Source organism: Leptonychotes weddellii, chromosome 10 (genome assembly GCF_054177405.1).
Source record: "Leptonychotes weddellii isolate Sample4059 chromosome 10, ASM5417740v2, whole genome shotgun sequence".
Classification (NCBI taxonomy): Eukaryota; Metazoa; Chordata; class Mammalia; order Carnivora; family Phocidae; genus Leptonychotes; species Leptonychotes weddellii.
This window is the reverse complement of record NC_138378.1, coordinates 1,516,244-1,530,361: the sequence shown is the minus strand read 5'-3', so window position 1 is coordinate 1,530,361 and position 14,118 is coordinate 1,516,244. Positions and strand designations below refer to the sequence as shown.

At 62.9% G+C, this 14,118-nt stretch overlaps 1 protein-coding gene across 1 annotated transcript; it reads right to left on the bottom strand.

Annotated features, from left to right (window-relative positions):
• Positions 1-8,668: 8,668 nt before the first annotated feature.
• HRH3 (histamine receptor H3) lies at positions 8,669-13,571 on the bottom strand. The gene is made up of 3 exons (XM_006744627.3): positions 13,004-13,571; positions 11,795-11,961; positions 8,669-10,723 (listed from the first exon to the last, which is right to left on the bottom strand). Exons 1-3 carry the CDS (start codon positions 13,251-13,253, stop codon positions 9,803-9,805), a joined length of 1,338 nt encoding a protein of 445 aa, XP_006744690.3. The 5' UTR covers positions 13,254-13,571; the 3' UTR covers positions 8,669-9,802.
• Between the last annotated feature and the right edge of the window lie 547 nt (positions 13,572-14,118).

Below are 14,118 nucleotides of genomic sequence, written 5' to 3'. Positions count from 1 at the left end.
CCTGCAGAATGTGGGGACTGGGCCCCCTCGACCCCACCAGTGCCCTGCATGTGACCAAGCCCCAGCTGGCGTGCTGGCGGGCAACGGGCGCCACTGAGGCAAAAACAAGCCACCCACAGCGCCTATCCACGGGTCTGAGCCACAGCTGGCTGCTTCTCGCCAGGAATGTGGAGTGCTTGTGGGAGGGAATGCGCACTGGTGTGTCGCTTAGGCGCAGAATGAGCCCTCCGCAGGCCTTCTCCGTCCAGGTGCCTTGAGACGCTGATCTCTTTGGCGCCATCTCGGGAACGGGCTGGGGGCACCGTGGGCGGAGTTAGTGATCGGCTTTAGAGTGGAGTTTTATCAAATCTGTGTTTGTGTACTCAGGTTGCCATGATGAAGGCCACACACTGGGGGCTTAAAACAACAGAATCTCATTGTGTCCCAGCTCTGGAGGCCTAGGGTCAAATCCTCCTGGCTTCCGGTGGTCCCAGGCCAGGATCCGTCTGGTCTGCCTCCGTGGTCCCGTGGCTCCTCCTCTGTGTCCCCTCATTTTGAAAGGACACCAGTCATTGGACTTAAGGCCCACGCTAAGCCAGGATGACCTCATTTTGAGATCTGTAATTCCATCTGCAAAGACCCTATTTCCAAATACAGTCCTATCCCGAGGTTCCAGTGTATGTGAATGTGGGGGGTGCCAGTTACACCAGTAGAGTGCCCATCTTAATTCTGACGTTTTGTATGTTTCATAAGGTGCCTGGGTTCCTTCCTCTTCCCCGCACATCACAGATCCTCCCTCCACCCCCACTGGGCCACCCTGTCCCTCGGAGCAAAGCCCCCATCCTCCCCTGGCTGGGCCACACTGAGAACACCGAGGATGCTGGTTATTGCGCTGCTCCCCGGGATCCCAGTGCCCTTCCCCAGGTAAACGTCCTCCACGAGGCCGGGGAGGCCTTCCCATCCACCCGACCAAAGCCAGCCCTTCCACACCGTGGGCCTTGCCAGCGCGTCTCCACTCGTGTGGCCGCCTGGCGCTGTGCGGCCACTCCTGCCCGCACGTAGCTTCCTTGACAACAGACATGTCTTTGGTCTGGGCCGCGTGTCACGGGCGGGCCAGCGCAGCGCCCAGAGGCGTGAGGGCCCAGATGCCGGGCGGGCGTTGGTTCAGGTAAACACACGTGTGCGGGTTGGGGCCCATGATCGAAGACTGCCGAGTGGAGAGTTCTGCTCAGCGACACGGACAGGCGACCTGGACGCTGCGCCCCCCACCCGGGGCCACGTGCAGGGTTGCACTTCGACGGCGCTCCGGAAGCCCCGTGGAGGTGGGGCCGGGCCGCCGGTGCTCGGGGCTGGCACGGGGCCCCGGTGACAGCTGTCTTGCCTCAGCTGTGAGCACACGAATCTGCACAGGTGGCACGATCTCAAAGGGCGGAACGTTTAGCGGGTGACGGACTTCAGTTCGGGAAAATGAAGAAGTGCAGCTGGATGGCGGTGACGTGTGCACAGCACGAGTGTGCTTGGCGTCACCAAGCCGCACACTTAGAAATGGGTGAAAGGGCCCATTTTATGTGTATTTGACCACAATAACAGAAACTAGCCTCACCCCCCACGTGCCGTTGCACACTCACACGCACGCGAGTGCAGCTGACCCGGGAGTCTGGATTGCGGTGATGCCCATGTGCTGGTGTGGCCCCGCCCGGCCGCTCTGCGCGGCGCCCACGCAGAAACTGGCTGAAGGGCACGTGCGATCTCTCTGTTGTTTCTACAGTTGCGTGTGAATCTACAACAACCTCAAAAGGGAACGAAAAACAAAACTCTGGGGAAGCCGCTGTTCTCGGACGAACTCCGTGGAGACCGCGGGATCAGGCCTGTGTTGTCCCCTCTGTGTACCCGGGACTGCCACCGTGCCTGGCACACCTCATAAATGCTTGTTGAAAGCAGACACACATAAGGTTAAGAGAACACATAATGAATCAGTTTGCAGCCCGCACACCCCTTCGCGTCAGGCTTCTGCAGCGGATGTCCTTCCCGAATCCAGGACACCATGCACGCGCACTGTGAGGGTAAATGGGTCCATGCAGGGGGCCCTCGGGGCACACCCCGGTCCGCTGCCCACAGCATTCGTAGTCTCATTACTGCCACGTGGCCTCGGACAGCCAGCGCCACGCAAGGCTGCTTCTGAAAGGGCTGTACGGAGAAAGCCGATGGGACGGGGGCGGGGGGTTCCCAGGCCACCTGGCCCGGTGTCTGCAGTGCCACACGGGCTCTGGGGAGTCACAGTGAATTTGACCACACATACCTCATGATCCCACAATCCACAGGCCCCCAGACTCACAGGGCACAGCCAGGGTAGTCTCCGGCTTACAATCATTGGTTCCTGAAAGAGAAAGTCTTTGCCAACAATTGATGGGTACCAGTATTTCCCCCAGGGCCACGGTCCGTCACTGGACCCGTGACACTCAGCCCTGGGAGTACGTGCAGCCCCTACTGGAGGTGGAGGGGAGGAGTTGTGTTACCCCCACCCCCAGCCCGGGTTCCCTCATCTGTGCAGTGGGGACAGAAAGGCCCAGGGCAGCAGGATCACCACTGGCCTGGCCTGCACGTCTTAAGCTTGTTCACTTCAGCCCCACGCAGGGTACTCCAGGGAGCACATCAGGGGTCCAGGCCACCGGCCGACACCCCTCCAGCCCCCCCACCCAACCACTCAGTCCTTTCCACGGAGCTGGGTGTCTCCTCATTGCCGAGCCCTCCCCTGCATCCCCTCCGCCACTGTGTCCCTGAGAAGGACAGGGAGGGTTGCCAGATGCGATTTGAATTTCAGATTCGCAACAAAGAACTCTACCTACCACGAAAACATTGTTTGTTGAGAATCTGAAATCCAGATAACAGGGCTCCTGCCTTTTATCTGCCTGCCCCAAGTGAAGGGTTGTGGCAAGGGGGAGGGAGGAGGCCTAGAGGGAGGGCTGGAGGGCTGGGCCAGGAGAGGATGGCCCAGGGCCGCAGGGGAGCAGGGGGACCCCTGCAGTCTCCTCCACCCCTTGACCAAGGGCACTGCCTTCTTCCAACCCCTAGAGGGAAGCCCCCTGGCAGGCGGGAGGTTGGCTGCAGGCCGGTAGCCAGGGCCAGAGGCAGGTACAGAACCCCCTTTTCGTGCCCCCACCCACTCCTGGCTTCCACACTGTCCACACTGGCCAAAACCTGCCAAGCTCACACTCTGCTGTCCCACTGTGGGGTCAGGAAGGCTCCCTCCTGCAGCCTCTGCCTGGCACCGTCCTTCAGGGAGTCCCCTTGCAACCCCAGGGACAGGCCCTCAGCTTTCTTTGTCAGCTGAGGCCCTTCTCTGTTCTGCTCTGTCCCAGTCCCACCAATCCATTAATTCATACTAAAGTGTGATGGACTGACTCTTTCAGGGAAAAGTGGAGATTTACATTTCAACAGAGGGCAATCTTTAAGTCCAAGTGAGTTAAATCCTAATGCAGGTTGTTTTGGTTTTTTTTTAAGATTTTATTTATTTATTTGACAGAGACATAGCAAGAGAGGGAACACAAGCGGGGGGGAGGTGGGAGAAGGAGAAGCATGCTTCCCGCTGAGCAGGGAGCCTGATGCGGGGCTCGATCCCCCAACCCTGAGATCTTGGGAGGCCCCCAGGTAGGGAGGGTGGCCAGAAAATTCCAATAGGCCATGCCCCACCACAGAAGCGCATGTTCTAAGTTACTTCCCCACCCCACCTATGTCAGGACAGCCCCAGCTGGCCCCTCCCAACCAGCTGCCCCCTGGTGTACCTGAGGTGGCCTCAGCAGCAGCTACCCCCTCCCAAAGATAGTGGACGCCTTCCCAAGTGACTCTGGGGAACCACCCTGGGCCTGCCCCAGGGCCAGCTGACCCACGGGAACCACCGAAGAATATCTGGGGTCCACAGCTGACCAAAGGGGGCATCTCAAAGGGCCCAATTCTGATCCCAGGAAACATCCATGTGACCCCAATAGGTCCCCATAGCCTGGTGACCCCCACAGAACCACTGCCCCACTGGGAGAGGGGGGCCTTCATCCAAGGACTCTGAGCTCCCAGGTGGATAGATCTGGAATCCTTGGTGAAGTCAGTGTCGGGTTCAAGGCCCAGCAGGTAGCAGGAGCTCAGGAAAGTTCACTGGCACTGTCCCTTAGGCCAGTCATTGTATGCTCCTCTCTGAAATACCTGCATTGGGGGCGCCTGGGTGGCTCAAGAGTCTGACTTTGGCTCAGGTCATGATCTCAGGGTCCTGGGATTCAGCCCCGCATCAGGCTCCCTGCTCAGCGGGAAGCCTGCTTCTCCCTCTCCCACTCCCCCTGCTTGTGTTCCCTCTCTCGCTGTGTCTCTTTCTGTCAAATAAATAAATAAAATCTTAAAACAAAAACAAAAACAAAAAAAGCCCTGCATTAGGATTTGACTCACTTGGACTTAAAGATTGCCCTCTGTTGAAATGTAAATCTCCACTTTTCTTGAAAGAGTCAGTCCATCACACTTTTAGTATGAATTAATGGATTGGTGGGACTGGGACAGAGCAGGACAGAGAAGAGCCTCAGCTGATAAATAAAGCTGATGGGCCCTGGGACACCAGGGAGAGGCCAGTGAGGAACCAGCTGGCCCGCTTGCCCATCCTCCTGGCTTCCCAGGAATATGTAATTCTGCCAAGCTGGGGAACCTCCCAGGCTGCAGCCTAGCACGGAGGGCAGAAGGCTGGTGCTTCCCCATCCACTGAGCTGGCCCAGCTCCTACACCTCAGCTAGGAACCAGTGTTTGCTGGACTCTCCAAAGATCATCATCATTTAAAGTGGAAGCATTTAAAGATCATGAAATTTGTCATGTTTGAATTTGGAAACTGGTGTGACTTTGGAGTGTCACAGATGAGTTTTCAGCTCAGTGCCGCTCGCCACCTCCTCTCCTTACACCCAAAAGCGTCTTCTCCCTTCTCCCTTCTCCTTTTCTTTTGAAGAACACAGCCGGGTCCCCCCACCCGCAGTCTCAGTGACGGGGTCCCCCTGGCGCACGGTCAGAAGGTCAGGTGCACCCTCGCGCCGCGTCACCCGCCCGCGTCGCTCACGTCGCTTCATCCCATTCTCACCTGTCACGGGCGGGTGAGCACAGGACGAGAAGGTGTTTTCCGAGCCAGAGGCCACATTCACCCAACTTTTATCACCGACGTCCTGATAGCTGTCCTGCGTCCTTCGCGGTTACCGACACTCCCTGGCTGTGCCCAGGTCACCACTGAGCCTGGACCGCGTGTGCGTGCGGAGGACAGCACACGGGGCGTGCAGACTGTGGCCCTGCCCTCGGCCTCGGGGTCCACGGGGTCTGCGATGGATCCCCCACAGATATGTATGTTTGTGCCCCCCTGAGAAATTCCTATCAGACAGATTTCACAGTGAGCTGCCTGCTTCCCTGGGGGCAGGATGCTGAGTGCTGTCCGGGTGCCCTGGTGAATAGATCTAAGGCCAAGCAGAGGGCCAGGTCAGGTCCCTGCATGGCACCCCGTGGACAGGAAGGACGTCACAGGCAGGTGGCCTTTTCTACCCTCAGAGCCCAATGTGTTGAAAGATTGCTTCCCGACCCATAACCATTACAAACAACTAATTATTATGTTACTAAGTAATTCACTTCCCCATTTTTTATTAATCAGAGACACAAGCCTCCCACGAGCAGGAATGATCTGTTGCCCCCGAGACAGAGGGATGCTGACCTGGGCCAAGTGTTGCTGGACAAGACATTTTCCATCACACTGCAAAACCCCATCTTGTGTCAGCTGTAGGAAGGAAAGGGTGTTTGGTGACTCATGAAACAGAAAGGTCCAGGCGCTAGCTTTAGGCAAGGCTGGATCCAGACGTTCAGACAATGGCACCAGGAAGCTGCCTCTTCCCAGCTTTTGATGAGGCTTCCCTCTGCCTTGGCCGCACCAGCTGTGCTCCCTCCAGGGGGTAGCCTCAGAGGGGACAGCCTTGGAGGCCACCAGGCCAGCCACCCCTGGGACAGGAAGGAGAGAGGGCTAGGTGTTCCCGTAGGAACCTGGCTTCGGTCCCAGCCTCCACACGGACCCGCTGGGCAGGCTGAGGCAGTCCCCTTCCCCAGGCCTCCTGCCTGACCTGGCAGTTGGGCACTGGGGCTTCCAACTCCACAGCCCACCTTGCCTCCTCTCCCTTCTCTCCCCTACTTGCTGGCTCAGCAGGGGTGACTTTCCCAGCTCCTTGTGCACAGCACAGCAGAGAGCAGACAGTAGGTGTTCGGTACATGCTTTGTGCTGAGATCAACAGAGCTGAGATCCGGCCCCAAGACTCCCAGGACCCCTTCCAGACAACACTGTCCCCGTGGTGCCCAGGGAAGAACCCGGTGGAACGGGGGGGATGGAGTCCTAGCCCCTACTGCCTGCTGGGTTTAGGGTGAGTCTCCCAGCCTCTGGAGCCCTGGTTCCCGCATCTGCCGAGTGGAGAATGTGAGCACCCCTCGTGGGCTGGCTGTGAGGACAGAGGGTACTCCAGTAAATGTTGGTGGAAAGGTTCTTCGCACCCATCAGCCCAGCCATGAGCGTAAGCATGGGATGGGGGCGGGAGAGGACAGACAGCCTCGTGGCTGCCCCATGTGGCAGGGTTCCAGCGCCCTGCCTGAGAGGCCACAGCCATCCCTTGTCGTGCCCCTGGCTCCTCAAAGGAAATACTGGGTAACCTGGCCTTTTGTAGAAAGATGGGGGTGCCTGCATGGCTCCCTGAAGACGTGGGGTCTTCATCCCAGCACCCACACCCAGAACCTGTTCCCAGGGGTACCGCTTCTACTGCGGGCTCTTCCTTCAGTCCCCAGGCTTGGTACCCCTGCCTCGTGAAGCGCCCCGCCACTGGGGTCAGCAAATGTTCGCGAGATGAACGAGTGAAACGTCACTTCCTCACACAGGCTCCCCATCACCCCGCCTAATGAGCCAGAGCACCCCTGCTCTCCACCCACTGCCCCACTGATGGCCCTGCTTATCGGCTGGTTGTTGATCTGCCTCCCAATGCCTGGCACACAGTAGGCGCTTAATAAACAGCAGCTGCTGGTGTGGGCGGACCCCTGCAGAGGCTGCCGCGCCTGCCCTGGGCCCGCCGGCTTTGTCTCTCCCGCCAGCGCGTCCAATCCAAGGAGAAAGGCCCCCTCGGCGTGTTTGTTTGCTGCAGGACTCAGGCCCAATAGACTCAGTGTCTTTCTTCTCTCCTCCTCCATCCCCACGGAGGAGCTCGGGGAGCAGCAGTTTCCAGAGATTGAAGACAAGATTGCTTGAAAGCCTGCGCTTTTATCCTCCAATTTGTAGCCATTTAGCAGGGCTGGGCGGAGGGGCAGCTGGGGGCTCTGGCTGCGTGGTGGGCACAGCGGCGCCCACCGCTGCGGAGAACAGCTTCTTTGTCCTTCCCCAGACAGCTCTGGGATGCGGCGATGGACACCCACCGGGGGGGGGGCGGCGGGCCAGGTCCCGCGGGGCCAGCAGGGTGGCCACCGGCTAGTGGCTGGCCGTGCCACAGGGCGTGCCCGAGCTCTGGGCCCCGCGGACGGTGGCCTCCGCGGCCTCTGCCACCACTTCTCGTGCTGCCCCTGCTGCAGCCTCTGCTCATGACGGCGCCCAGCCCCAGGCTCACCTCCCCCTCTGGCCACCAAGGAGGGGGACAAGAAGAGCACCTGCCTCGGCCAGAGGGGTCCCCGGTGGTGCAGGGAAAAGGGGTGCCAGCTTAGGATTCTGGAGGAAGTTTTCTGGGGTGTCTGGGAAAGGAAGGTGCAGCTACAGCTGGGGTGAGAGGTGTCCGGAGGAGGAAGGCTCTTGCATGTCGGTGTAAACAGCTTCGCTCTGCAGTGGTGAGCAGCAGAGTTTGCGGACCTGTGTCCGGAGGGGGAGATGGTGGCGTCTGGCTGTCAGAGAGCATCACGAGACAGGCTCTGTCTGAAGTCCTGCGGGAGCAGGGCCAACACGGTGGGGAGAGAACGTGAAGTCAGGGAGGGAGGGCTCTAGTGGCTGGAAAGGAAGGAAGGCTTCCAGGAGGAGGGGGCTTCTGACCCACCCAAGTTTGCATCTCCCCTAAGTTGTGCTGGTCTTGTCCCCTCTCTGAGTGGACTCTGAGCACCTGGGGTGGGAGCAGTGTCTGCCCCCTCTGTGGAGGCTGCAGGGACGGATTGTTTATTGGACCCATGCTCACCCGGCACCATCCTCTCCCTCTCCCTGTCCCCATCAGTTGCCCTCAGTCCGGCCTCCAGGCCTTTGCCCAGGACTGCTCTTCTATCCAAGGTGCCTCCCCTCCTTGGGCCCATCCCTTCTCCTCCACCCCTTGAGCTCAGCTCTAGTCCCCACGCCTCCTGGAAGCTCCCCAGGTGGAAGATCACGGCCAAGACAGATGAGAACCCCGGTCCTGGGGGGTGGATGGGCTGCACCGGGCCGGGGAGGGGGGGCTATGGGTCATATTCTCAAGGCTGGAGCGAGCCCCTCCTAGCACCATGCCACCCTCCTGAACAGGTGTGCGTGGTGGGGCACTGCTGGGGCACGTGTGCCTGATCAGGATCAAACCTAGTGTGACCCGCCAGGCCAGCCTTTGCCCCCCTACCTGCTCCCCATGGCCTACTGGGCGATCTCGTATCTCCCTGGGGTCCCGACTGAAATACAGGAGCTCAGCCCACACCCCCCCACAAGGAGTCCTCAGGAATCAGCACCAATAAAAAAATACGCTTTACTGTGGACCTCAAAGTCTGCAGGGCAGCGCAGTGGGCACGCGGGGAGCACAGCATGCAGAGCGCCGACAGGGTGCACAGCACATGGTGAACAGCCCCTCCCCTGGGCACCCCCCGGGGCCCTGGTCTCCTCGGGCTGCCCCTGCAAGCCTCGGGACCCTCGGGGCACGGCCAGTGCCCCTCCTACCCATCAGCCCAAGGAAGCTGGTTGAGCAGATGGAGCAGGAGGGGCAGCCTTCTGGACAAGAAGACGTCCGGCACTCCGGCCGCTCTCAGAGCTGCCCGTCAGGGCCCCGCACCCCGAGCCCGGGGGCGGGGTGGGCAGAAGCAGCTGGTGCAGCTCAGCCGGAAGCAGCAGCGCAAGGAAGGAGGGCGTGGGAGCCCACACCTGCCAATCCAGCCCTGAGCTCCTCAGCAATTTTATCTCTCTTGATTAAACAGCCAAGGAACATGGAGTTCACGGACGTGTTTTCTTCGTCTTCCTGAAACACCCAGGATGGAAGAGCAGAGAACGGCCGCGAGGTTCCTGGGGGGCTCTTGACACTTTGGGGGCAGAGCGAGTTGGAGGGAAGAGGGATGTAGGAGCAGGCGCCTGGGCCTAAGCAGGGGACAGACAGCAGAGCCAACGGCCCAGGCTTGTTTGGGTGGCGGGGTGTGCAGGTGTGTGCACGTGCGGGGCAAACTGCTGCGTCACACGGCGCGGAGCACACACCAATCACTTGCTTTGGGAAGAACACCGAGCAGTAATTGTGCGAAGGGTGACACGGCTGGCCCTCAGACCGTCTGTGGAGGCTGGGCGGCAGGGCTGGGACGGCCCCTCCCGGGGTGGAGCCAGGGTCTGGGTGGCAAGGCGGGCGTCCACATTCTGGTTCAGGCAGCGAGGGCCTCTCCGGCCAGCCCACCGAGCTGCCTCCACTGCAGGCAGGTGGTCTCATACTGCCGTGGCATTGAGGGTGGGCCGAAGACAAGGCGGGCCTCCCACCTGGGGGGCGGCCAGGACAGCCAGGAGGGAGATGGCGGGGCTGGCTGCCCGGGAGGGGAAACCAGAGCCTCAAGGGGAAGTGGCAGTGGGAGGGCCCTGCCCCGGCATCCCAGGTGCCTACGAAGGGCCAGCTCACTTCCAGCAGCGCTCCAGGGAGCTGTGGGGCTGGATCTTGAGCTTCTGGGGGCAGAGCAGCTTGGTGAAGGCTCGTCGGAAACTATAGTGGCACAGCGGGTAGAGGACAGGGTTGACGGCCGAGTTGGCCCACAGCAGCCAGAAGGATGTCTCGTACCAGTAGTCAGGGACGCAGTGGCCATGGCAGGCGGCCCGGATGATCATCAGGAGCGTGTATGGGGCCCAGCAGAGCCCGAAGATGCTCACGATAACCGCCAGCGACTTGGCCACCTTCTTGTCCCGCGACAGCCGGAAGCGCTGGGTGATGCTCTGGGATACCATCTTCATGCGCTTCTCCAGCGACGCGGAGGACGCCGAGGGCTTGGAGCCGCGTTTGAGCGAGCGCGGCCGCTCGGTGCCCCGTGAGGAGCTGCCGGAGCTGGAGGTGGGTGAGGCCGCGGCGCCCCCACCGCTGCCGCCCCCGAGGGCCGCCTCCCCGGCCTCGGTGCCAGGGGCTGCCTCGCCGACCCCGACCCCAAACCCGTGCAGCGGCACGGCCTCCCCTCGCCCCTTGTGCCAGCAGCCCCAGCAGCCCGGTGCGGCCGGTGGGGGGCAGGGCTGGGCCTCGGGCGCGGGCTCGGGGTCACGCGCCCCGTCCAGCCGGACACGGGTGCGCCTCTGGATGTTCAGGTAGATGCTCAGGTTGAAGAACGTGACGCTGAGGAAGGGTGTGAAGAACTCGAGCGTGGAGGCCGTGATGAGGAAGTACCAGTTGTAGAAGAACTCAGCGTAGCAGTGGCCCTCCGGGATGGCGCTGCCACCGGACAGGTACTCCCAGCTCAGGATGGCCGGCCCGTACAGCAGGAAGGCCAGCACCCACACCAGCACCATCTTCTGCACTGCCCGCCGCGTGTCGCCCTGCTGGGCCCGGTAGGACACCTGCCGTGGGACATGCTGGTCAGGAGGGAAGGGCACCGGGCCCAGGCGGCAGCCACAGTCGGGCTGGGAGCACCCCCCCACACCACCACTGCCCGCCGGCAGCCTCTGGGCCTCTGTGCGTGGCCTCACTCCCCTCCCCACACGGATCCTGGGCTGGCGGATGCCCTGGCTCGCTCGCCTACAGTCGGAGAGCCTCCCTCAGATCAACCCTGAATGCTACCTCTGTGCCAGGCTACCTTCGTACTACCCCCATCAGCAGTGAGCATCCTGAGGGTCTCTTGCCATCGTCCCCTGTCCACTGAGCGCCCACCGGGCACCAAGCTCTGTGCTTGGCACCTTTTGGATGTCTCAGCAGCTCCATTGCCATCCTCACTTTCCTGGTGGCTCAGGGAGGGAGGCAGAGACCGCAGGTGGATTGGCTCAAGGGGGCAGAGCTGGGGCTTGACCTCAAACCCATGCTCTGTCCTCCGTCCCATGGCCTCTCTAGACTAGGACACGTGAGGCCCCCAGCAGAGGGCGCTCAGAGTGACTGGTAGAGCCACCAAGGAGGATACGAGAGGGCAAAGAAGAGACCAGTGCTCCAGCTTCTGCCCCCGTGCCCGCACGGCAGTGACGCAGGAAGGCCAGGTGGTCCAGCGTCCCTAACTCAGGGTGACCACTCACGCCAAGGGAAGCTTGTGGAGCCAGAAGCTGATGCCTGACTTCCTGGGGTATGCTCGCGCACACACACGTATGTGTGAGGGTGGTGGAGGTACCACCAAGGGCCTCTGGCCCAGATCCTCCCTCAGCTCTGCTCCAGGGTGGAGGCTGAATTGTCCCTCTTCCTTCAGGAACACCTGAAGCCAGGTCCAGAGAGTGCCTCCTGCCTGTCCCAGGACCCATCCTACTGGCAGCAACTGGCTACTGAGTGGGTAGCTGACCACAGAGTTCCCCGTATGTCAGGTGTGAGGCCAGCAGGGGCCAGGCTCACCTGGTTCCGCCTACAGCTTGGAATGGCCGTCCTCTGCTGTGGCCCCTTCCTGACCACCCCTCCTCCCAGGACGGAACACGGGCAGCGCATCCCAGACTCACAGCGCGGGTGACTGACAGGAAGCGGTCGTAGCTGATGAGCACGATGTTGAAGACCGAGGAGGTGCACAGCAGATAGTCCACCACCAGCCACAGCTTGCAGAGACCCCGGCTAAAGGGCCAGCGGCCAGTCAGCACATAGGGCACGTAGAGTGGGATGCAGAAGGCCCCTGTGGGAGAGTGGGGCCAGAGTGGGCCATGGCTGGACGGGCGCGCAGGGTGAGCCCCACCACAATGGAGAGACAGGCAGGACTTGGGGGTTACACAGCGGCCACTTTCCTGGGACCAGCAAGCCTTACCTTGCCCTCCCCTCCACCCTGTCTCTCAGGCACAACTTCTAACCTGCCCCTGGCCTTCAACCCCTGCCTAGCCTCCAGTCCCACTGGCGTCCCTTGAACTTGGGGGCAGGAGGGAAGATCCAGGGGTGGGGACCTCTGGGCACCATGAAACCCTGAGCCTTGATTTGGGACTTCCAGACCAGTCCTCCCAAGCCCAAAAGGAGGAAGGAGAATTTCTTCCCTCTCCTTCTGCCTGCTGGACCCCAGCCCTATCCCGGCCTTTGGACAGCCCTTCCTCATCAGCTCAGAAAACGAGAAACCCTTTCTCCTGGCTCAAAGGGCATTTGGCTGCCGCCGCGCCAGCCGCTCCCACCGCCACCAGTGTCTGGCAGACGCACCTAGCAGCCCCAACAGGTGTCTGGCGCTCCGGCCCCCTCCGCGAGCCCCGCCCCCAAGCCGGCAGCAGCGCACGTACACGTGAGAGCGCGCTCCTCCGAGCATCTCCCCCACCCCCACCCCGCTTCCCCCACGGCCCCCTCCCCCACCACGGCTCTAAAAACTCCTTTCTCTGTCCCCTCCCCCAAACCTCTCCCAGCGCCCTCCGCATGTCCTGAGTCCGCCAGCAGCCTTTGTTTGGCTACAGCGCAGGAGCCGCGCTGCACCCGGGGCTGCTGCGCCTTGCGCCTTGCCAAGCGCCCGCGCGCCGGGGCCCCTTCCCGAGAAACATCCCTCCCGGGCCCCCGTCCTGTGGCGTGGGAGGCAAGGAACTTCGCCCGCGCCCACCGCCCCACGGGTCCCGAATGCCCCCTTCCCAAACAGGGCTCCCCGGCGGGGCTTGTGCCCGAGCAAAAAAGACACCCTAGTCCACGCTCCAATCCCTGCTGGCCCGGCCGAGCTGGGCACTCCTGGGCTCGGGCGGGGCTGGGGGCTTTACCCACGAGGAAGTCGGAGATGGCGAGGTTGAGCAGAAAGAAGTTGTTCTGGGTGCGGAGGCTCGAGTCGGCCACGAAGGCGAGCATGACCAGCGCGTTGCCGAGCACCGTGGCCACGATAAGCAGCGCCATGAGCGCGGCCAGCACCGCGGTCCAGGCGGCGGAGAAGCCGCGCGCCCCGCCCGCAGCCGCCGCCTCGCCCGCCAGCGCCCCCGACGCGTTCAGCGGCCCGTCGGGCGGCGTGCGCTCCATGGCCCCGCCGGCTCAGGCGGCGCCGGGGCGCGGGGCAGGGCGCGGATCGCCGGCCGGGCGGCCGGGAGGGGCCCCACCCCGGGAGCCTGGTGTTTGCGGGCTCTCGGCCCGGCCGGCTTCCCCGGGGGGTGCCCGGCGCATGGTCCGCGGGCGCCGAGGCCCGGGACGGGGCCGGAGCGGGCGGCGCCGAGGGGGCCCGGGCCGGAATCCGGGCCGAATGGGGCCAGCGGCACCACCGCTACAGCCCGAGCGGACCTGGAGCGGAGCGAGAGCCCGAGCCGCCGCCAGAGCGCCGGTGCGCCCCGAGTGCAGCGCGCCGCCGAGTTCGCCCCGCGCCCAGCCCGCCGCCCCCCGCGCCCCGCGCCCCGCGCAGCGCCCCCGCCATTGGCTGCCGCCCGCGCCCCGCCCCCGCCCCGCCCCCGCCCCGCCCGGCGCCGGCAGCACCACGGACAGCGCCGCGTGCCCGCCGGGCCGCTGGAGCCCCAGCCAGGAGCGCACGGCGGCTGGCGGAGAGCCCGGCCCGAGCGGGCGGGCGCCCGGGCGGGGGGCGCGCCTGCTGCCAGCCGGCCCGCTCACACAGGAGCCGGTCCCTGCGCCGCTAGGCCTGCCCCGTGCCCTCAGCCCCGGTGACCCTGGCCGGCCCTCTTCGAGAGCCGGGGACACTGTGGGGACCTGGAGTGAGGGGGGCACGCTTTCATCTGCGCTCGGGGGAACTTGCCCTGTGAGACCCCTCCTCCTGTCATGCTTCAGGCAAGCGGGTTTCAGGGGAAGGAACGTCCCAAAGAGAAAGGATGGGAGGGGTCTCTGGGAGCGGGAGCCCTGGCCAGGGGTCCGCTCCAACCCCATATGCGTGGGACCCGGGGTC

What these genes read in the sequence shown, in the direction of transcription:
- HRH3 (XM_006744627.3), bottom strand. Translation starts at nt 13,253, where the DNA reads ATGGAGCGCACGCCGCCCGACGGGCCGCTGAACGCGTCGGGGGCGCTG. An exon ending in CATCTCCGACTTCCTCGTGG is followed by an intron (nt 11,962 to 13,003) that starts GTAAAGCCCCCA and finishes ACTCTCCCACAG; the next exon opens with GGGCCTTCTGCATCCCACTC. An exon ending in TCCTGTCAGTCACCCGCGCT is followed by an intron (nt 10,724 to 11,794) that starts GTGAGTCTGGGA and finishes GTCCCACGGCAG; the next exon opens with GTGTCCTACCGGGCCCAGCA.